Below are 23,514 nucleotides of genomic sequence, written 5' to 3'. Positions count from 1 at the left end.
CGTTTTTTAAATATGTCCACATAAAACTTTCAAAATGCCCCCACAACAAATGTTTTTGATGACTTTTTTTTGTTCAAATGACTAAGAAGGAAAGCAGATTGTGGTGTGCTACAGTGAAATCTACAGATACATGCATATGTGTGAGTTTGCATATTTTATATAACGTTTTCTACGATTCAAAATTAAAGACTCGGCATTTTGATGCTAATGGCTTACAGCGACAAACTAGAAGAGAACATCTGGGTTTGCAGCTCAGCATACCGAGATACAGAAACCCTGCGGTACCCAAGACGAGGCACGCTTTAGCATAAACGTACCTCAGGAACACAGCAGAACCAGACCTGCCTCGGCTTTCGGTCGCGTTGCTGTCGCTCCAGTCAGTATTTAATTCGGCAGACTTTGTCAGCTTGCTGAGGTTGCAGGCCAGCAGGAGGTCCCTCGCTCACTAATCACTGCGCGCACAGATTTCCGGGCTTGCTCAAAGCAGCTGCCCGCGCTCCCGGTCGCCTCCTCCACAGAGCACTGTTCTGCCCCTTGGGTCTATGCCCCATTTCCTGTGCTGTCAGGCATTTTCATTTTGAGATGCTTACAGAAATTAAAGGAATTTTGGAACTAAGACAGAGCGAACTAAGAGATGTCCCAATTTATGTCCTGGAATTCACTGCTAATGTTTATTTTTGGTGATAGGGAGCATGCGGAGTGGCTGGATTTGAAGTGGTAACAGTGGCCCTAGTAATGCATTTACACAAAGGAGGATGGATGAAAAAAAACTATCTTGTCCTTAGCTCATTGATCAGGAGCAGCCTCAGGCCCTGGTATGGTCTTTCTGGACTGGATCATGCAATACTGGCAGAAGCAGGGCAGAGAGGGAGACCTGCGATGTCCGAGAGTGGTGTCTCAAGATCTGAACTTCCCCTGAATGCTCACACAAAGTCAGCTATGGGGAAAGCACAGGATTCCCCTGGATGCTGCGTGCCCCCACTCCCTCGGCTGGTTCAATAACGTACCACTTTGAAGCACCAAGGATGCTGCTACAGAGATATTTTGCCTAGAGCATGCTTGCTAAAACAGAGTGCTAGCATTGCTGAAAGCCCTCTTCTATGATCGTGAAAAATCATAATAAATTATACTGGAAAACTAATATAATTGCAGTAATTGTTCTAAAGTCAGATCTCTTTAATGCCTTAGAATTTTAATTAATTCTGAAAAATGCCTCTGTAGTCTAATTTAAACTCTTTCCCTTATGAAATCTGACTCTCACCAAAAGCTGAACATATTAACAAAAAGCAGTCCAATCTATATTTCCCATTTATTCTTTTTTTTTTCTTTTCTCTTCCAGCTACAACAAATTACTGCTTTGCACTGCATCTTGATTATTTCAAAGCAGGAGTGGGAACGGAGGAATATCATGGCATATGGATAATTAAAAACTCTCAAATAGGAGTCATCTTGGATAAAGTGTTATGAAAATGGCAAGTTATGGCTGACACAGCAAAACTGAGAATGCTCAGAAATCTTGTAATGCCACCCACAGCAAAATGTACATTACATAAATAATGGAAATATAAATGAAAACTTCTCTCCCCCTTCTTCTTAGATTTAGGACTGGGCATTTCTTTACATTTTTATGAAATCAAATCGCACTTAAAATCACATAGTTATAGATCTTGGAACAATTCATTAGCCTTTGCCCAAATCCTCCATCAAGATTTGGAATAGAGAAACACAGAGTAAAGCAATATTGATCTGAATTCTACTTTGCCATATTGATTTGTGGAATGGATGGCATCTATTTAATCTCCCTTTTCACTACATAATGGCATGCTCTGTTCTATTAAAAGGCTGTGGCTGGGCAGCATAGAGGAAGGTACCAATCCTTCTGCTCCAGGCTGCATACCAGGCCACACCAAATTGCTTGGAGAAGCAGGGGAGATGGGGGCATCCCTGAGTGGCTGACCATCCTTGACAGCAAGAAGCTCATGGGGAGCAGAGTAAGGAGCTCGCAGGATGAAACTGGGATGTGCACAAGAGAAGGAGAAGACAAGCCCTAAGATGATGATAAGAGATTTATTTTGAGATGCAGAGAAGACTATGCATTTTGTTGTAATGAAGAAAGCCACTGAAAGGTCCTGCATTGAGAGCAACCCTAGAGAGAGGACTTAGACTGCATGGGTACTGTGGGCAGCAGGGGATGTTCAGAGTAAACTCCTGCATTTTAAGCTACCTCATGCAGCAAGTCTCTGCTTTCCATTTCATTGGTTACTGTGTTCTTATTTGTGTTCAAATAAAAAAAAAGCTCTTCTAGATGCTAAATGTCTTTTTGGCAAGTCTCTCAAGGATAAGTCCACCTCCACACACTCAGAACCCAATAAGCATTAATGAAAAGTAATTAGAAAAGCTCAGTGCAGTCCCCACATGCTCACAAAGTAAGTTTTGTGTTCTCTTTTGCCTTCACTTGCCCTAATAAAAATACAGAGTAACAAACTTACTTCTTAAAATTTCTTGTGAAATTATCTTCTGAACAAAACAAGTTCAGAAAAGCTATCAAGAAATGTCCCATTCTCTATTACTTATTTTAAAACTTAGGAGAGAGGAAGGAAAGGGACAGAAATTGTGCTATCTTTCAGTTAAATTTTGGTAGTCTCAAGAACAAAACAAAGTTTCAGGTTCAACATCAAAGTGAGCTTCTCCCTCCTCATTCCTCAGACTAATTTAATCAGAGTTTGAAACAGCTGCAGTGCTCGTTACACCTAGACTGGAACATTTTTAAGTCCAAAAACATACCTCGCACCTGATCTACAGAGGTATTCCTCCCCATCTTAGCGAATATCCTCCAGGAATCCCAATACTGGATGTTCTTGACATTTGCTTTTTTAAAGCATTTTTCTATCAGGATGGCAATACTATACTAGCAGGTTTCTGAAAACATAACGCAACTACATGGTTTATGTATTACCGAATAATGACATAGCTACGTATCTGAGCGGCTCTTGGTATAACCAAAGCATAACCTCCAGATGCTTCTGACACGCAGACAGCTCTGCACTGGCCTTGGAGATTAGCACTGAATGGGACCTTGGAGGAGAACAGAGCGGGTGAGAGAGTGCTCAGCTCAGATTCAGCATAGCAACAGACAGACAGACAGACAGACAGATACAGGAATCTTGCTCAGCACCTGCTGTCTTATGCCTCACTATATTATTCATCTTATGACAGAACAAATTGCACATGAAGCTTTAAGGACATTATAGATAGCCCTAGAATTACCCCAAACTGAAATGTTCTCACAGTATGAAATAGCATCTACACTCCTAGCTGCTGCACATTGGCTTTCCCCACCCCTTTCCCCCCTCCATATAAGCAATTGCCAATTCTTGTACTTAGCCAGTATTACTTTTTCGGTTTGCTAAGGCTCCAGGGTCTAACTGCTGCAGTTCATTCAGTTACTTATCTTCCCAAGTGCTGTATTTGGAAAGCTTTAGCCTGCTTTGCAGAGGAATACCTATTTCTGCACTGTCAACCTTGTATATATTTAGGTAACAGGCCTCGCTTCTTAAAGAAGGTAGCGCACAGGAACTGGTATCAGCCAGATACTATTTCTAGACGGTATCATCTCAATCGCTTATTTTAAAATACACCCACTTTTCTCACAACACGGTAATGAATTTTATCCGTGGATAAAATCTTAAGAATTGGAGATGTTACTATAGATAAGACAGGTAGATCTAGCAGGTCGAGCTGCAGAAACCAGACATTAATCTGACACGTGGATGAGATGTCCTGGGGCTGTTGGTAGGCAGGTAACACGGAAGAGTCATCAGCACCCGCAGCACAGCCACGCTGCCCCGGAACACAGCGCGCGTGGGAGGCAGGATCTGCCTCGCCGCTCGCCCTCGCGGTGTTGCGTGGCTCTGGGAGAAGGGGCAGGAGGACCGGCCCAGAGGGCGCAGGAACCTCCTCAGCAGCTGGAGCCAGGGCCCCCCGCAAGCACTGCGCTGGGCGAAGCCCTCGTGGCTATTCTGGCTGAGAGGACTTTGCTACCACAGCCCATTTATTTTTGATTATGGTGATACTTGAGAAAACTGAGCTTTGATGACAGATTTAAATATTTTTATGCAGTTTCTTTCCCTAAAGAAAAGCCTGCATCTGACTGCCTGCTTGGCTCAATGAGCAGCAACGTATTTTTCCTCCACCATAACAGAAGCTCCTCCCCGGATTTGCCATTCCCAGTGCATCCCCTTTCCAGCAAAGCCCAATACCTGGGAGGACTTCAGGCCTCACCAGCAAACTGCACAGGACTTGGCAATGCACAAGGGAGAAGAGAAACTGTTGCGCGAAGTAGCTGCTGGCAGCTTGGAGCTGTTCTCCTACATTAAAGTAACTATTCCACTACATTAAAGAAGTACTCTGTTTCAAAGAGATTTACTCCATACGTTTGGAGAACTACATGAACACAGCATCCTTCATCCGGCGATCCCAAAGCAAAGCGCAGAAGCTAGTAACGAATAAGCGAAGAGATTTGCACCACTCCGGGTGCTTCACAGCATCTTCAGCCGGCAGGCAGAACCCTCGGGCCCCCTGCGGACCTCGCGCCCCGCAGCACCCTGCTGGTGAGGATTCAGCGGGGAGCCCGGGCGCAAACGGACGCGTTTGCAGCTCGCAACTCCATTTCAGGACAGCTATTTCATTGTTCAAGGGAGAATCCTGACCGCAAAAGCGGGTTTGGCCACCAGGGCCGCGGGCCTCGCGCCGGCCCCGGCTGAGCTAGCGGGCGCCCTCGGAGCCGGGCAGCGCGGCGGCGAGGCGCAGCCGCTCCTCGCGGTGCGCGAGCCCCCGCTTCAGAGCCGGCTGTCGCCGCAGGTCGTCAGCGATCTTCGAGGCCCAGCGTGACCTGGAATCCTGCCACCTACGAAGTCGCCTCCGCCCCGGCTTCCGCCCAGCCTGGTGCCAACCGCGCCTCCCGCTTAGAGCGGCCACAGCGCGGCTTCCGCGGGCGAACACGGCGACCCCTCTGAGCGCCCGCCTCCGGAAATCGCTCCCAACAATCCCCGTCCACAGTGGATTCTGGCAAACCTCACTACCCAAGGGTTTCTCCCCCCAATCTAATTTTAAGCAGGATACAAACGTGTTGTTCCATTTAATAGCTATTTCAGCCTACGGCAACATACGGAGAATCGGCTCTAAACACAGTTAACACTTTTAATTATTATTATTCTCTGCTCACATACATCTTCTATGCTGGAAAACACTTAAATACATTTAAATATTACTAAAACAGATATATTTTGCTGCCAGTACGCAACCTGAAAGCGTTTCCCGCGAGCGGACCTGCGGCGGGGGCGTTCTATTTGCACGCTCACGGCTCGCGCTCGCTAACACGCTGCAAGCACGAACACCCCACGACACGACCGCCTGCCGCAGAGGCGGCACGCTCAAAAAGCACCTTTCGTTTTGAGGGTTACTATCCACCCCTGGCATCGTCTCCATTCCAGGAAAAGCATGTTGCCTTAAAGTGGAGAAGACGAAAACGTGTTAATCGCGTGACATCTGTGCGCGTTAACCTGCATGCTCTGGCTCACCCGCACCGCCAGAGATACCGCAGAACCCATTCAGGCATATTTTATAACTCTGTTTGACACAGGTTCACGGCGATTATAGATTGCTCCTGCTTTAAATGCTTGTTCGACTGTTTCCTGGGTGGTCTGGAAGCCCAAAGTCCTCGACTGCAAGGCGGCTCTGCCAGCGATTCCCTGGAACAGCGACAGGCAAGCTCTGCCAAGTACTGGCATTTCAGCGACCTGGCCGGCTCAGACTAAGAGGTTTAACCAGAACTCAGACACAACAGCAAGTTGAGGCACTGAGGTTATCCTTTTTAAAACATAATGAAGTTAAGAAACCAAGCTGCAGCAACTCAGAGAGTTCACGGCACTTTGCGACCTCCACGTCCCTCACGTTCTCCGTTAGGGCCAGCCTCTAAGGCACCTTGCCATTAAACTTGTCTTCTGATAAATCTGTGTGTGAAAATGTTTGCTGATGTAAAGCTAGTATCATCTGGCATGAAATAGCATAAAGGAAAGCAAAAACAGAATTATAATTAACTTTTATTTCTATTAATTTCGTTTAATAAGAATGAATAAAAACCTGGTTTTTTTTCATTTTTCTTAACACAACTACGATTTTGTAGGATGAACAAATAAATTGAACTATATTCATTTAAATGTCAATCTGTCACCAGATATTTCAGAGCAATAAAAAGGTAACTATATCCAGGATATAGTTAACCTGGATTTGAAAAATATTGCTGATGTAATAGATTACTTCATAAAACATGTTTTTTACCAGTTTACCAGATGATGTAACACAACAACAACACACAGAAGAATTAAATTCATTTCAAATGCTACAGAAAGGAAACTGAGCATGGTCTCCTTTGATGTACAGTCCTTGCAACTGTCCTTGACACTGAAATCAGGCTAGAAGTGAGGAGATGCTAGAATCCCCTTAGTTTATGTATTTACAAAAGCCAAGATAACGTCTATTTGATTTGTTAGTTAAAATGACTTAGCTTGCATTTTGGTATCATCATTTATATCTTTCAGTCTGATTTTGCTAAGTAGATACTATGGTAAAGAGCAAGTCTGATGCCCCACAGAAAATTCTTTCGGTTTTGGTGTGATTTTAAGAGAAAGTCATGATTCAAAGACTTATGATTCCTTAGGCAGGAAATACAAGAAATCATAAAAAACTGTCGTTCTTTATTCTGGAGCAGTGGGCTTATTGCTCCTCTTCCAGATTGATGCTGTACAAAATGGAATAGCAAATAGTCTCTGTCTTTAGGTTTCCAAAAATGTAAAAATAATTTCTGAAGCATTTTCCAAATATTTTCTTATTTTCTTTCTATTAAGTTCACAAAACCTTGAAGTTGCCCTGTTTCCTTTCAGAAATAACTTTTTTTTCATGTGTACACATACACACACACGAGCTTATTATTGCAGAGCTCCTTACAAGCTGAGCTATGGAAAGTGATTTTCTCTTCATCCCTTTCTGAATACTCTCCTAGGATCCATCAATAAATTATAGGAGCTTGGTTAGAAACTCCATAATTACAGATGTCATTGCTGTTAAAAGGCTGATTTTAACAATGCCTGACGTCCTAGTTCTATGCAATATTGTATATGCGTTATAAAAGAGAAAGTTATACACAGGATTCATCATGACCTGCTAGGTCTGATGTAATATTTGACTTTCGACTAACTGGAATTTCCAAGCCCACAAGGACAGCGCGCAGTGCACGGGGGCTGCGGAAACCTCAGCAAAACGTCTTAATTGCTGTAGGTATCCTGGCCCATCTCACAACTCAGAAACAGCTGCTTCTTAAAATCTAGCCTCAAGCTTCATGCTGAAAAAATGTCATATAAACAGACAAACGATCTTGCAAAGGAGAACACCAGCAAGAACTCATGCTTGGAGGAATACCAGCCAAACTCTGCAAGACATCCCTTTTACTCCGGCTTGACATCGATATATTTGCAAATATAAACAGCATTTCCTCTTTGCAAACACAAGAAAAAGTTTACGCAATAGTATGGGTCCCACCGGCAATCGTTTTCCCAAACCAGGAAACAAAACGACAAATACTTTAAAAACAACTGTGTGTCACATATTTGCAAATGAAAAACATTTCTGAACTTGCTTATCTACATTTCAGAGAGCAAGTGTAGTAATTCAGCTATAATTTCACAATGAAAGTATACCGAACATAAAATACTTCACGTGCAAAAAAAAGTAATTTGCAGAACTCAGGCAAACAGAGGCCCCCACTTCATTTCAGGAAGAGCACTCAGGCTCATCATATCTCTTCTATAGCATTCTTCCATGGTTTAAAATTTGATCATGGACACACATGTGCACACACATGCACAGCTGTATTTTTCACCATGAATAATTCAACTTATGAAATTTACATTCTTTTTTTACTCCTTACATCCGCCTTATAGAGAAATTCACAGCTAAAAATGAAGGAAGTTTACTACTTTGAGAAAAATACAGTCTCAAACTGAAGAAAAATCTAGAGCATTTATGGCATGAATCACAATACTGCTTTTCCAAATTACCCTACCATGACGCTCAATCAGCTTAAGCTGAAAAGGGAAAGTTAAACTAAATGTAAATATGAAGAAATTACATTTCCCCTAGAATGTGAGGGCTGTTACACCTTCCCTTTAGTAAGGGGGTCTTTAATGACCACAAGTAGTCAAGACTTCAGTCCTGCCCTTTAGCTGAAAGGGACCTTGGCAAAACCCATTAAACCGAACTACCATATCACAGTCTATGTTTATGAAGTGCTCAAACAGGAGGCAGGTATCTGTTTTACAGCTAAACTAAGGCAAGTTATTTAGGTATTTTTCCATATGAATAAAACTGATTCAATTACAGTAGTAACTACCTGAGATAATTATCTTTGGTTCATAATCTTTTAGTGGCATAAGTTGCAACTTGGTTTACAGGTGAAAGCACTTAATACTGCAGACTCCCCAAAAAATATGTAAAAAGCATAGGATTTCTTATCATGACAACAATGAAATCCCTCTACAGGTAACAATCAGCATTAAATCATTTCATCAGATTTCAAAAATGGGATTTCAACAAATGTGAAGCATATCAGAAAACTACTTACAGGAACTTCTGCAATCTGCCTCAAAAGTCCTGAAGGAAACAAGTGTGAGTGTTTATGAAGCAGACTGTATTTCAATAAAATCTAATTAAAAAATAAAATAAATGAAAACATATAAACTGACATAAATGAATAACTGATGGTTAATGTCATCATTTTGAACAGAATGCTTTTTATGAAATACAGCATGCGTGCAAGCTGCTAATTCTGCCTTTGTTCCAGCTAGCCTGGGAAACAATTGCAAATTGCTTAAAGAGCAAATATGATCCCTGTCATAAAAAATGCTAAAACACATCATCATTTCAGGTTTGCAGAAGATCTTGCTGCCAAGGATGATGATGATGAAGATAATCTCAAAGCTCCTTACAAGCATTAACTAAGCCTAATCACGTCCCTGCACAGGCAGTTCATGGCCCTTGCACCCTCTTTACGCATGCACAAATGATAAGAAAATAGGTTAACAGCCCTAGAGTTCACTGCGAGTTAGTGACCGCGAGGATTAGCTCCCTCCGTTAGCGGGTCCTGACTCCCTTATCTTTCTCTCACCACTGCATTATTAAAATACATTTCTGCGTGGCATTCTCTCCAGTGCAGAAATGTAAGAAATACGAACAGTTTCAGATGTTCAGAACGCTACAGCAAGGCTTGCATTAATAACGATTAATCACACACGTGTCCTCTGGGGAGGGAACGATGGCAGTCCCGACTGCCCTTCCCACGCCAGGTTCCTTGTCCTGTGAGAGCAGGACACTTTTCTCCACTGACCACTGCAGACAAGCCCTGAAGGGATCACAGTCTCTCCTACGTTTGGGAATATATGGTTCTTCAATACTATGATTCATTCAATTTACTGATGATAGTATTGCTATCGTCCTGTTTTCCATTGGAGTTCAAAACACTTTACAAGGCAGGCAAGTGCCCTCACTCCATACTACCGACGGGAAGATGAGTCAGTGCAAAGTAACTTGTTAATCATCACCTAGCCACTGGCAGTGCTAGGAGTTAACTGACAGCTCAGGAAGCTTAAGCTCGAAGACATTGAAAATAACAAATAACAGAGAGGCTTTTCTTATCCTTGTAGATAAAAAATAAATGACTAAAGGACAAATAAATAAAAATTAAACCAGAAAGAAACAGGCTTGCTGGTAACTCTTAAAATTCGTAGCTAGAGCATTAGATGATGCATAACCCTGCAATTACCATAACTAGGACTGGTGATGAATTTGATGCAGACATCCTTAACACGGGAGGTGGACACAGGAGGTGAAATGAAAAGACTTTTTTTTTTTTTTTTTTTTTTTTTATGAGCTACAAATGAAAACCTCAAAGGTCTCAAAGGACTTTGAGCATAATAGGCAATTAGCTACATCCTAGCTGCTCCTTAGGCTTCACCTGAACACTTTGTACCACTTTATCTTGTTTTTCCAAGTTATACTTCCTCTATATTTCTTTCATTCTTTGTCTCTCAAATTTCCTTTTATTTAAAACATTAGCATGACATTAGCTATTAGCATATTAGACATTAGCATTAGCTATTAGCTTATTTTTTTCCAGCAGGTTCTATTATGTTTTCTACTTTTTACTGTTCCCATATCTCTTATCTCTAGTTAACTCTTTTCTTTATATGCAAATGCTCAGGTTGGTAGTTTTAAAGGTGTTTATAGGCTTTAGAAACTTAAATCATACTGGAAATAATCAATTCTTGGCATTTAACACTTTCCAGTTTCTCTGAAAATCTTATCCTTCAATTTTAAAATGCCCTGCTAAACCATCACACTGATCTCTCTTTTTTCTTTTTCTTTCTTTCTTTTTTTTTTAAGCATGAACACAGCATGCTTTCAACCTCCACTCGCCCACAGTGAGCAGAAGGCAATCACCTGAGTTCTTTGTAAAGCAAGGTGATAGATCCTAAGGGATTTACCCTACATGCTAGTGTTTTGGAAATACAGCTTGGCTTCTCAAAAGGTGTTTTTAATGTAAAGATTTTATGTTTAAACCAAATGACTAAGATTGCTCTCTGTAGTCTCCCCTTCACTAAAGTCTTCTCAAACAATGGAAAACAGAACAAACAAAAGCCACAAAAGCCATTATCTCCCTTTGCCACAAAAACATAGCCTTAGAACTGGGGAAGGAAGGAGAGGGCATACAGAAGAAGGAAAGTATCTCGTAATTGTATCACACTGGTTTGGGATGAAAAATACAATTTTGCCTGCAGAAAAAACAGATCCCAAGTCAACTGAGGAGCACCAAGATGTCTCCCCAGAAAGGTCCTGTGAATTCCTGCCAGACTGAGGTTACTTCCTTGGACCTCCTCCCAGGAGATTTCTGCTGGAAATGATTCCCTGAGAAACTTTCTAAGGGAGGTTGAGTCTTATGATATATTAGTTTTTGACTGGCATCCCTAAAAGGCTTAATACTCAATGTTACATTCTTTTGCTCTACCCTGAACAGATTGTAAGTGTGAAGCTTTTTGTAGGATCAGGGCAGGGATGAATAGCTGTGAAAGCTCTCCATAAAGAGGAAAGGAAAACCACACAGAGGTCCTCTGCTCTTCTGTCCCTCCACAGCTAAATCTGAAAAAATCACGATATGGAAACAACCGACAATAAATCAGAATTGATCTCTTACTTAAGTAATATAAAGGTGAAAAGTATGACTTTCTGGGCTTTTAGAAGTACTTCTGAGCTGTAACACATCTTTGCTGTAATAATACAAAGTCAGCTTGTCAAAATAATTGAATTCCAGTAGCTCCAGCGGTAGCTTTGCTCTGAGAAATATCACCTTTTCCAAATTCTTCTAAATACTCCTGGGTATGTGCTCTAGCACATTACTGATTTTTTACTCTCTCCACCTATTAGGCTAAAAGGATCACTTTCAGAACCTCCTTTTAGCTCAGAGTAGTATTCCACAACTAACAGCTTTTATACATTCAGAATTATATTCCCTTTCATTTTTGGAACTGTATAAGGTTCTGCATTTGACATCCAAAGAGCCTTCCTATATTAACAAGCTCATGCTAAATTGGTAAGTATAGAATCAAAAATGATCTGTACAGTATCAACTTAGTCATGTTAGTCATTTTCCCCATTTCTTTGCCCTGCTGTTTCTTCTGAGTGATATTTTAGTTACACCTCCACTTCACACATCTGGATTACATCCCCTCTTGGTCAGTGTACCCTGTGCATACCGAAGTGAGAGCTTTTGTGTATGTGCTACCATATATGAAATGCACATCCTAATAAAAGTAATAATGTATACTCACACACCATAATTTCCCTCTAAAGCCTCAAACCTCTTCTAACTGGTAATTATACCAATTTTGCTGAAAGGGAAATCGAAGCACAAAGTGATTATGTGACTTAAAGTCACTAGGGAAATTTCTATCCATATGGAACAAAAGTCAAGCTACTCCATGGTATCCCAGAAATCTGCCAGGATAACACAGCACTGACAGCAGAGTCATGCTCTCCTGGAGTGGCAGCTGGAAACATAGCAGGACACTCCACAGCATCTCACGAGGTACTCAATACTTGTGTTTATCCATGCCTGTGCACACACTCAGGTGTCTACTTCTGTTTATGCACCTGATTTGCTTCCTAGGTCTCCTAAGCCAACTCTGCTTTATTAAACACACAACACTGTCTCCAAAATGACCTTAATTTCTCATCTTTCAGTTAGTCTTCAGAAGTGAGACCTCCTCATTTGCAGTAGAGAACTTCTATACATGAAGTAAAGTGGACTGAGAAACAGTCTTTTCCCTCTTATGACAATACAGGAGGAGGCCTGGTCAATCTAAAGTCTTTCGAGACATTTTTTCTTGAGAGGTTTTTCAATTATATGACCTGCAGTTTTATGCATTTCAAATGCTTCTCTTCCTTCTGTTGTTTTCCTAATATCCATTGCAAGCCTTTGGTCCAGAATCCTCACGCCAGCCTAAAAATCAGGCTCTGAAAGAATCTCAGCTTTAACTTTTTAAGATGATAATGTATAGACAACTTCTCTGATATTTTGCCATCTAGGCTGGTGTAATTCAAGCAAATCAAAATGAAACACAGAAACAAATGGCAACTTTGATAAACTTCAGTTCTACCTGGAATTCTGTCTCTTTGCTCAACTCCACTTAGTGTAGGTACCATTGACCATATACTGGCAATGTTAGTATTTCAACCATACACACCAGTACAGCCACCCTTGCTTGGACACTTTGTAGGTTGGGTTCCAACCAAAAGCTAATTGTGCATTTTAGAGTTTTGCGTTTTTCTTTGGCGTAACTTTTCTATATGAACATGTCCTAGGTAGCCTCTTCAGACCATGATAATTTATGTTCATGATCCTATGAAACTACTCTGTCTTCTAATCGTGGGCTCTCTCTTTTCCTCCAGCTAGCATTGGTATGTCATCCTTGGCTGAAATCACCTTCTCTAGGGCTTTTTTCCCCCAAAATACTTACAGTTGCTCTATTTTGAAATGTCTCTGTATGTTTAGGTAACTTACAGTTTCAGTTAACATCCTTAGTCAGATAAGTGTCAGTTATATCAATTATACCATAATTTACATTAAAAAACATCAGGCTACATAATTCTATTTTTATGTTTACATTATTGTTATGACACTATTGTTACTGCACATGCAAGAACAATTTGCAAGTCTCCTGCTTAGCAATATAAAATTAGCTTTCAAGATTTAAGTGTGTAAGAAATTAGAAAATATTATTTTTATAGTAAATTACTTTGGTACAGCAAAAGCACTAACTCATTCTTAGAGCGTTTTCTCCTGTGAAATAAAATGTGTATTATTTAAAGGGAGGAAAAAAGAGAGAGGAAAAAAACAGCATATCTTTACCCTCCGCACATCTTTGCCGAATGTTTCACTGTAGCTAGTGCCCAGTATCTCAAATTGAACGTAAGGGTTGGCGCCATCTTCTCTGAACTCCATAACGCCAGTAAGCCCAGTTATATGGCCCTAAGGAAACAATTTTTAAAAAATTTAGAATAGAACAGGTTTGCTGTTATAAACATTCCTTTCTGTTGAAGATATGTCAAATTGCTTTGCAAATGTTTACAGGAAATTTAAACCTGGCAGTTGCAGGTTTTTCAACAGCTCAAACACAACCTCAGAAAAAAAAAAAAAGCTACTCCTCTGAGAAAGTTAATTTCACACTGACACATCCAAAAATACCCAGGTCTTTATCCTTCACCAAGACAGATGCCAAAGAAAAGCAGGAGGGACCGTGGTAGAGCCTGAGGCAATGGCTTTCTTGGCACAGCTGGTGAGGGCAGGTCTCAGGTCGAAAATAAAGGCATGATCTCCTGGTCCAGAGGAAAGAGTAATGCCTTCTGTGCTATGAAGTGGGACGCAAGGAAAACAATTTTTTTGTTTGTTTTGTATTATTAAAACTAGCTGTAAAAGTATCACCAAGTTTGACTTTGGGGTTGCAGCAAAGCAGCTTGGAGTAACACTAAATATTGAGTTAACTAGGAAACCAAAGACGGTGTCATAAGGACTCGTCAGAGCACAACATAACATCTGATCAAATCACATCATTTCACTAAAGCAGAACATTCATCATTACATGATGATTATGATAAACAGGTTGTTTTTTCCTAAAGAATTGCTTAAGCAAGTATACTTAAAAAAAAAATGTGCTTTTTTCTCCTCATATTTCTGAACAGATATCTTTCACAGAAGAAGTTACCATGCACCTGCAAAGCCACAGTACTGTCAATATTTGAGTAATTCAATGCACCGTCAGTGTTAACTCTTAATAAGAATTTATTGACATCACATGCCTTTTTTCCTGGACTCCAGTATACACATAGATACTTAAAGATACTCGGATAAATTACAAAGCTAGTTGAGCTGCAGTACCTTGAACGTAAGTCTCAAATGTCATTGCTGGTTGACTCCATAAGCTAGTGAAGTTCTTCTGCTGGGGAAATCATTACGATGCACACACACATCAATCTCTATGCCTATTCCTAATCACATTACTTCTACAGTAGGTAGCAATGATAGCAACAGGAGGAGAGCACACACTACTGGAGCAACAAAGCAGTGTGTGTAATTTGATTGTAATAAATCATTTGCTTGTTTAATGACTGTAAGTAATTTGTAGTAGTTGTAAATAATTTGCTTGAAATAAATCAAAGAAAAGTTAAACAGAGGTCAAAAACCTTCACAGAAGCTAATACCAAGTAGAACTGAAACCACTCTTTCAATTGCTTGCACAAGTGGGTTTTTTTATTCTCACCTTCTTAATAGTCTCCAGCATGGACCGTCCCCCGTTCCAGGGTTTGGTGGATTTCCGCATGCAGTTCAAGCTGGCCATGCTGTGCCACTTCCTGTCCTCCAGCTTTCTGTGGAAAGCATTGGCCAGCATGAGCACGCTGTCGTACAGGTACAGGTTGGAAACCTGCAAACAGCAACAACAGCGAACCTCTTTATTTATCTTTTCAAAGAAACTGTAAAAACAAGAAAGCAAACAAAACAAAAATAAAGATGGAAGTAAAAACTAAATCTTAGCGTGTTTGACACATTCGACAGTCAAAGCAACTCAGACAGGTATCAGTGCTCACTCCCGTCTTCTTTCCTGCAGCCTGGCACCTGGGCTCCTCTGGCAAAGGGACTGTAGTGCACTTGATTGCCTGTGCACTACCTATGCCACTGCAATGCAGTACAAAAAAGACTTAAAAGATCCCAATCCAAATATAAACCCAGGAGACGGAAGAAGTATGGTAATCCATCAATACAGGACAAGGACTGTTACCGTGTCAGTCATTTCAGCAAGGAGAAAAGGATGAAATGGAATTTACCTCTTAAGCTTTTTGCTTATTCTAGCAATATTCTTGCTAATTTCTTGCATAAAAAAATAGCAAAAGGCGAAAAAAGAATTTTACCAGAAAATATTACTATGGCATATATTTAGTACAGAGGCAGGATAAACGACAATATTATTTTTTTCTCATCATCTCTCTCAACCAAATATAAAGAACAGACTGGTTATTGTTCTATTTCTGTGGAACTATTGAATGTAGCTTCCTTATTCTTCACATTACATGAGAGAGAAACAGGGCAGTAATTGATGAGAAAGGCTCTAGTACTAACAACATATTAGTAACACTCAACTATATCTTTAATTTTTCACACCAAGACATGGCCACTACTACAAGATCAGATCCTTAACACACAGTAGTACCACATAGGTGGTAGAATTTAAACAGGGGAAGTTGACTGAGATACCTCTTTTGAAAAAAAAATTGATACTGTTCATCAGTTCCTAGAGATCACAGTCATTCTTCTTTATTTCTGCTCATTTGCAAGACATAGACTTAAAAAAAAAAAAAATCCTAGCTGAAGGCCTTAGCCACAGTGATCCACAAATTTGCCATTTACACTTTGGATTTCTCTGTGGCTTTGGAGAAGATGGTGCCTGGAGACCAGAAGAGGTCTAGAGCTGGAACTTAATGCACTGTAAACTTCCTGTAAAATGTCACTCAGTCGTGAAAACATTAAACATATATCACTGTCCCATCACCGGCTTTAAGTGAACTTCTAGTATCATCTTCAGGTCCTAATCTTTAGAAACAGAAGGTTCAATGTTCCATGATCTGGAGTTCAGCATAAATTTAGAATCTAGTCGCTTAGAAAAAACTTTTGGAATAAATAAATATTAACAAAAATACATAAACAAAAATTCAATTCAAAAGCATCGAAACAAAATATAAACAGAAAAGGATTCTCATTTATTTAACAAGAATTGGAAGGGACTAATCATGGAAAGGGATTTTATTGCCTCTTTGCAATGCAAAATCTGTGAACACTGTCACTGAGAACCTCTCCCATATGGCATTACTAATTTTTAATACGGTGGTCTTTCCCTCTTTTTTCTCTTCAGTCTTCCTCAAACAGTTCACATCCCTCATATTCAGTATTTTATCCAGTTAATACTTATCCTCTTAAAAGGATAAGTTTCCAAAGCAGTGGTTTTCCAGATATCCTCTGTTTTTAAGAAAAGTAAGTACTTAGGAGAGTTAATGATAGGAGTCCCAGCAGCTAAGCCTCTCATTGTGTTACGTCTCCTCGGCTCAGTTGCATTTGTCTCCCTACTTTGAGATGTTTGCTGAATAACTTTCAAACAAAGCACCCAAGTGAATCCTTATTATTCAGCAGGGCACTTCACTTCTTTTGTGTTAAGCTAGTCTCAGCAGAAAAATCCTGCTTGCTTAGAAAGAGATTTTAGACGCATAAGGAAAAAATGTAATCTCTTCTGCGCCACAGTGGAAGGCAGGCCCTCGCAGCTTGCCACGGGAGTTCGTTTCACACCCCCACTTTGAACTGATAACTCCTGTGAAGTTGCCCCGAGCAGCCGCAGAGCAGCGCTGCTTCTGCAGCCTCGCTTCCCAAGACAGGTTTCCTAGTTTGCCAGGACAGAACTGTAGGGCAAACCATAGGACGTACCTGCCACACCTCCTGGGCACACCGCTTCTCCTTCTCTGCCTATTCATTATGCTTTTAGAGAAGACCTCTAAGATCTTTGCGAAGCTCTCCACCTATATTGGACTGCACGCTTGAGAAAACTGGTTGAGGATCTTGGCCAACGTGACCATGAACCCAACTCAAATACCCTATGTTGCAAAGCAAAACAAAACAATCATTTGTGTATCAAGCTACTCCCTACACTTTAGTTGAACCATAACTGACCTTTTATCACCATTCTCTCATTATTTGCCTTGGAAAATAAAGATACAAACTAAGTGACAGCAAGAAAGAGTCCACACAAGAGGAATTTCATACAATCTATTTCCTCCTGTCTGGAGATGTGCATGAAGAGAGAAGAAAACCCAGACAAGCGATACAGCAAGTTATTTTTTGCCATGGAAAGACGGTTGTGTGCACCATACTCCATATACTGCTCCTGTTCCTGTTATACCACAAGCCTCCTCTGAAAAATTACTTTACAGTAATTTTCATCAGCAAAATACCTCTTTTCATATAATCATAATCTGAGTGTTTATTCTAGTAAAAAAGACATGTATATACACATTACTCAGTTTTACATTGCAGAGTCAATATTCAGCGGAAGAATACGTTGATTTTATTCACATAATCAACATTTCTTTTTAAACTGGAAAACGTGCAAGCTAGGAAAAAAACCCAACTGCAAAACCTTCACAATTGAAGCTAGATCTGTGTTATTACAAAAACAACCTTTTTCTTGACATTTTGTTTGGTGACTCTGCTAGTTAAGTCAACATTAGCAAGAAATACAGAAATGTGCCCAATTAAAGTTAGAAATCTTTTAAATATCTGCCTCAAATAAAGCATCTGGGTTTTGGTCAGTGATCAAATTCTGTGAATAAACACTGAGTTTATTTAAAACAGGAGAAGGCAGGATGCTTATATTATAGCATTTTTTGGTTAGTCCTGTAGGTCAATGGTACCTTTCTTCGAAGTGTAGAAAAGAATCAAGAACAACCCAAAACATGCTGGTAACTTAGAAAATAACATCCTTTGGCTCCTGTGTAGCTTACGGAGGAAAGTCTAGCTCCTGAACACCAACAGCGAGAGTGAAAGTCTTTGCTTAACCCCAAATGGGAACTAGCTTATGCCAGAAAACAGAAGAAAGGTACTAGGTCTAAGCTCATGCCTGAGGAGTGCAGTGACAGAGTAGCTGAACTACAGCTATAGTAGCTCTCTTCAAACCTACACATTTGGCTTTTTGGTCATTTCCATAGTCAGAGAGAGGGAAAAGCAAGTTAAAGACTAAATCTGTTTGTTCTGTACGAGGAATTAACAGTATTTCAAAAAGCGACTATGCTCTTTTCTACTACTGTTTAGTGTAAGCTATATTTTTATCTTCTCCTTTTTTCTGAATTTCTTTTTGAGGTAGAAAAGCATGAATACTTAAACCTCTTAAATACATTTCTCTTTGCTAAATCATACAAGCTTTTACCTGATTTCATTCCCATGTGTATATTTTCTTATAGATAAAAAGTTACTCAAGAAAAGACACAAATTCTGGCCTAATCTCACAGTGATTAGTGAATATCCAGCGATGCGATGATTTTCTTTGTTTCCCTTATTTTCTACGCTTTTCCTTTTAAAATATGAAAAATTCCACAGGCCTTTGCAGCTTCATCAAAGCAAGGTCATCGTAACAACCTTGCTCACAGCACATGCTACTATTAACTTGAATACTTAAAGCTCTGTCAAGAGCATCATCAGTCACTGTATTTTAGAAGAAAAATGGCTTTCCCCAAAACCTCCTGCATAGGTAGCAGGCTGCATTTGCAACACCACGAGTTTGCTGCAACCTCCAGAACAGTGATGCTGTGAAAGCAAAAAGGGTTCATCGGATGAGGCCTGTATGCGCTTGTTACTGCAAGTACACACAGATTTCAATTTTCAGCTGACTATCAAACCCCCACGGCAGGCAAAAATGACCCGCGAAAGCAAATTTTTGAGCCACTGAAGAGATCAGTTGTGCCCTGTTTCCACCCTTGCTGTCCGCAGCAAGAGAAAACAGGATATTTGGAAAGTAGTCCTCAAGCACCACTCAGGACTGGAAGCAAAGCAGGAGGGAAAACACAGGCAGCGGAATCGTTTCCATTGGGTTTTCCAAGCTCTGTCACATTTCTCGTTGCCCCTATTTATACGTGCACGGGGGAGTGGAGGAGGAGGAGACACGTATCTGCCTGCGGGGATTCCCTTTCATATAACAAAAATTTCTAGATTAGAAAATAGAAGTGCTTTAGGAAGAAGAAACTGTAATTTTCCATTCCTCTTGATTGCCAAGAGCTGTGAGAGCTGGAGGTATTAAAACTGTAATGAAGTGCTCTTTGACCCATCTGCTAGAAGAATGATCACCATCGATAAGAGCTGTAATTCTGTGAAGTATCAGCTAGAAAACACCACTCTTTCCCCAGTACATTAACAAGTTTTCACTGTACGTGAGTAATTTTAGGCATGTTCTGGTATATATTCTGAAAATTATTTCAGACATTAGGGATCTTTATTTTGCAATGAGGAAAAACCCACTCTGCACTAGTAGAGGCAGAGCAGAAATTTTCAATGAGAATGGAAATCTCTCCTTAAGCATATTATTAAATGACATTTTATTGAGATTTTTACATTAATTTCAGGAAACTTCCCAGTGCATTTTTGCTTGTAAAAATACACACTGCGATAAGGCTTATCTCCTTCAGAAGCACTAATCACAGGCTCTTCGAGGAGGACAGCGAGGCACCGCGGCTGACCCCGCACCATGCCCCCGGGCAGCTCCGAGCTGCCCACAAAGCCCGAAGCCCGGCCAGACGCGGCCGCTGGGACGACCGGCTGGAAGCAGGACCGAGCAGACGGAGGCGGCGCCGGGGCTGCCCGCGGCCCCGGCGCCGGGGGGAGACCCCCTGCCCTGGCCTCCGCTTCTCCCCTCCACGTCCGGGCAGCGCCGAGCACAGGGACGTGCCCGCGTCTCTCCAGGAGCGGCGGAGGCCGGCGGCGCGCTTGCGGTGTACCAGCACGCTTACACGGAGGCTGCCGGGGGAGAGACTGACAGCGAGAGACCTCTTCCGTTTTCTTAAATTGGTTTGCAGATCCCATCGCGAGACTTTCTGCGGATGCGCACGGTTTAAATAAATGCTTCATTGCTCATGGAGAACAAAACCTCAGCCAGCAGCCTGGCATTCGCGAGGAAACCGGAGTCTGAAAACAAACTTTCATTAAAGACTCAAAGGTCAGCTTCAAACTTCCAACGGGCTATTTATTATTCCTGAGGCAAATGAACGCCTGAATACAATTTTCATAAAACCGCAGGGAAGAGATCTCACTAGTATATTTAGTCAATCTCCCTAGCAGTAATGAATTTTACTGGTGTATTATTTAGTGCTTTGTCCATACTAATTTTAAGTGTCTCGAACAACGGGGCTTCCACAGAGTTCCTCGCAAGGCTGCACTCGGACATTTTTTATTGATAACCAGCTTTTACTCCTTTAAAAATTTTCCCCTCTGTATCGAGCTACACACCTCACGCCACTCTCTTCCCTCCCTACAATTTATATTCTTTGAATGCCCGATGCCCTTCAGCTCTTATGAGTATTTATCATAATTATGAGAGGTTTCTTGCTCAATTTGTGTTCTAAGAACACATCAACAATAACACAAGGCCCGAGCCAACCCGTAACGCCCCAGCCTGCCGGCGGCAGGCATCGGCTTCCCTCGCTAAGCGTCTCGAGAATTTGGCACAGCTAAATCCCACCGTCCCGCGCGCCTCTGGCAGGAGGCGCTCGAGCTACGCTGAGGGTTGGACTAGATGACCTCCAAAGGTCCCTTCCAACCTTATGATTCTATGATATCTATGATAAAGGGAAGCGAGCACTGCTAAGGGTCAGGCAAGAGGATGAGAGATAATACAGGAATCACAAAATACAATACAAGAAGGTTATTGTTTCATACTCTACCACATGTAGATGAATATGGGTGCAGGCTAGGTTTCAGAGGCCTTAAAAATCAAAAACTGGGAGCACTTGCTTCTAGCCACCGCTGTCCGCTGCTTGATAAAGCACTGAACAAAAATTCAATTAAATATCTAACTATGCAAATAGATACAAAGGAACACCACGCCAACGGAGGTAGCCCAAGCAGAGAGGAAAAGCTCATTCCAGGATTTAGGTGGGTTCTAGCCTCCAGGCTGCTCACAAAATCCTGCTGGGCCGGAGGACACCCAAGTTATTTTACCAGCTCTTCTGTTAACATGTTTGTATGAAAGACATGATATACGGTTTCAGGGAGAGATTATGCCCTGCAATGGGCCCTAAGGTCAATTTAAGCCAATTTTTCACTCTGGCAGTGCTCAGAGGCAGTTTCACCATGACTGAACGCCCAAGTCAGACTTTGCTAAAGAGACGTGCAAACATAGCTTTGCAACGAAAGCAAAAAGGAAAGCGTGGCTCACCAATCCCCCATAAGATTTTTAATAGGGCTCAATCAATATTTACTGCCTCCAGCAGCACTTAACAGCAGAGCAGTAACAGCAGTTTAAATAGGCCAAATAACAGCGGGACTGCTTGGCTGCAGGACCAGGCCCTTACCGTGTCCATGCACCCACACATGTGATAAATAGTTCCATGTACAGTAATTAGATTGCAGTACTTTCTGAAGTGAAGGTGTCTCGTAAGTAAAAACACAGCTATGAAGGAGCAAGTGCAATTAGATGCCTACAAAAATGTTGGATGGTCAAGTCCTTGAAGGATAAAACTATATTTTCACATAGAGAAAAGTAGTTGTTTCAAGGAATACTCTCCCACGCTTCTCAACATCTACTCTTCAAACATGTCAAAGCAACGCCTGGAATAGATCTGAAGTAGAGAGGTGGGACTCCGAATCCTGTGAGAAATAACCTCATTATTTCTGTGACAGTTTGCCGGGGTTTTCTCCTTCTTTTTGTTTCTTTAAATCTTACTACATATTTTGGCTCATATTAAATAATGACAGATGCCCTATGTCCCTGTAATATGCTTTAAATAAAAATAGTCTCGTATATATTGAACATATTAACTATATAAATAGTAAAAAAAAAAAAAAAAAAAAAAAGGCAAAAAACAACAAAAAAAACCTGCAAGAGGACCACATTTCTAAAGAGGGATCTTTCTTTAACAACATTACCAGCAAAAACCCTTTTGGTTTTACAACAAAACACATCAGAAAGGGAAGGGTATGTAAAGAGGAAGCTGATTATGCACTGAAATTTCTTCAAATTTACTATGTAAAACCATCTCTGAGATGATCTAAACAGTTCAGTGATGGTAATCGCGCTCTACATTGGCAAGTGACATTCAAATGCCATGCAGGAGTATGTACTGGGAATACCTGTGACTAACTGGATCTACCTCTAATCCTGTAGAGCTTCCAAAGGCGCTTAAGTATTCTCTCTCCAGAGGAGACAGTATTGACAATGCTGATGGGTGAAACCACATTGCCAGTGGAAGAGAATAAGGTCTAAATTATCTCCTTTCCACTTTAGAAAAAAACAAAAGAAATGGATACAGAAAATCCTCTATGAAGAATAAGACAAGAGATAAATGTAGTCCTCTGATTTCAAATAAAACCACCCTGATGGGAAACTTTATAAAGCTTTTTCCTCAGTTGAAGCAGAAACCCAGCTGGCTATATTATATGTGCAAGAAATAAGGGCATGAGCAAAATTTTGACAAGTGAGTTGATGGAGTAAGATTGGATTTCCACAAAGCATTCAGAACAGATGAGTTTTTGGATGAGCTTGCAGAACAGCCTGATCTTTAAAAGCCTTGTCAGCATGCCAAGAGGGGATGATCACCCACTGAAAAACAACTTTCCAGGATATGGTACTAAAGATACTGAGAACAAAATTGTTCCAAAAAGATTTTCATTAATTTAGCCAGAACAAAGTTAATAATCCATGACGTAAATGTTTCTTTCTTTACAAGCTTGTTAAAAACACTAAATTCTCCCCTATAAAATCTCACAGCTAGAGGCTGACAAGAGATTAGCTTCTTCAAAGTCATTAAATAAATAATTAACCAACAATAGCTGGTAAGAAACCTTGACAACAAAAAATTATTAATATGAAATTGCCCGAGGGAAAATGTGCCAGGGATTTCTAAACCGGCGTTAATCAAACTACTTTAAAGCAGCGCAAGGCCTGAGCACCAGCAGGTGGTCACTGCCACCAGTGGATTCGTGCTGGTGACACAAAGCTGGGAGCTACTGCAGCCTCCGGCAACAGGGTAATTTAGTGATGTACTTCTGTACCGCAAAAGGTCAAAACTATTTTTTTTTAAGCAAAAGGGAGGAAATAGAAGATTGGA

General features: G+C 40.9%; 1 protein-coding gene across 3 annotated transcripts in view; it reads right to left on the bottom strand.

Moving 5' to 3' along the window:
- Nucleotides 1–23,514, bottom strand: part of GRID1 (glutamate ionotropic receptor delta type subunit 1) — a 493,423-nt gene that overhangs the window by 82,012 nt on the left and 387,897 nt on the right. For all 3 annotated transcript variants that reach the window (XM_062580143.1, XM_062580144.1, XM_062580145.1), the window contains exons 7-8: nucleotides 14,925–15,086; nucleotides 13,517–13,636 (exon numbers count right to left, since the gene is read on the bottom strand). In XM_062580143.1, the coding sequence (XP_062436127.1) occupies nucleotides 13,517–13,636; nucleotides 14,925–15,086 (282 nt within the window). The remainder of the gene's footprint in view (nucleotides 1–13,516; nucleotides 13,637–14,924; nucleotides 15,087–23,514) is intronic.

This window comes from Rhea pennata, chromosome 7, assembly GCF_028389875.1.
Source record: "Rhea pennata isolate bPtePen1 chromosome 7, bPtePen1.pri, whole genome shotgun sequence".
Classification (NCBI taxonomy): domain Eukaryota; kingdom Metazoa; phylum Chordata; class Aves; order Rheiformes; family Rheidae; genus Rhea; species Rhea pennata.
Note: the sequence above shows the minus strand (reverse complement) of the source record. Positions and strands in the feature narration are given on the sequence as shown.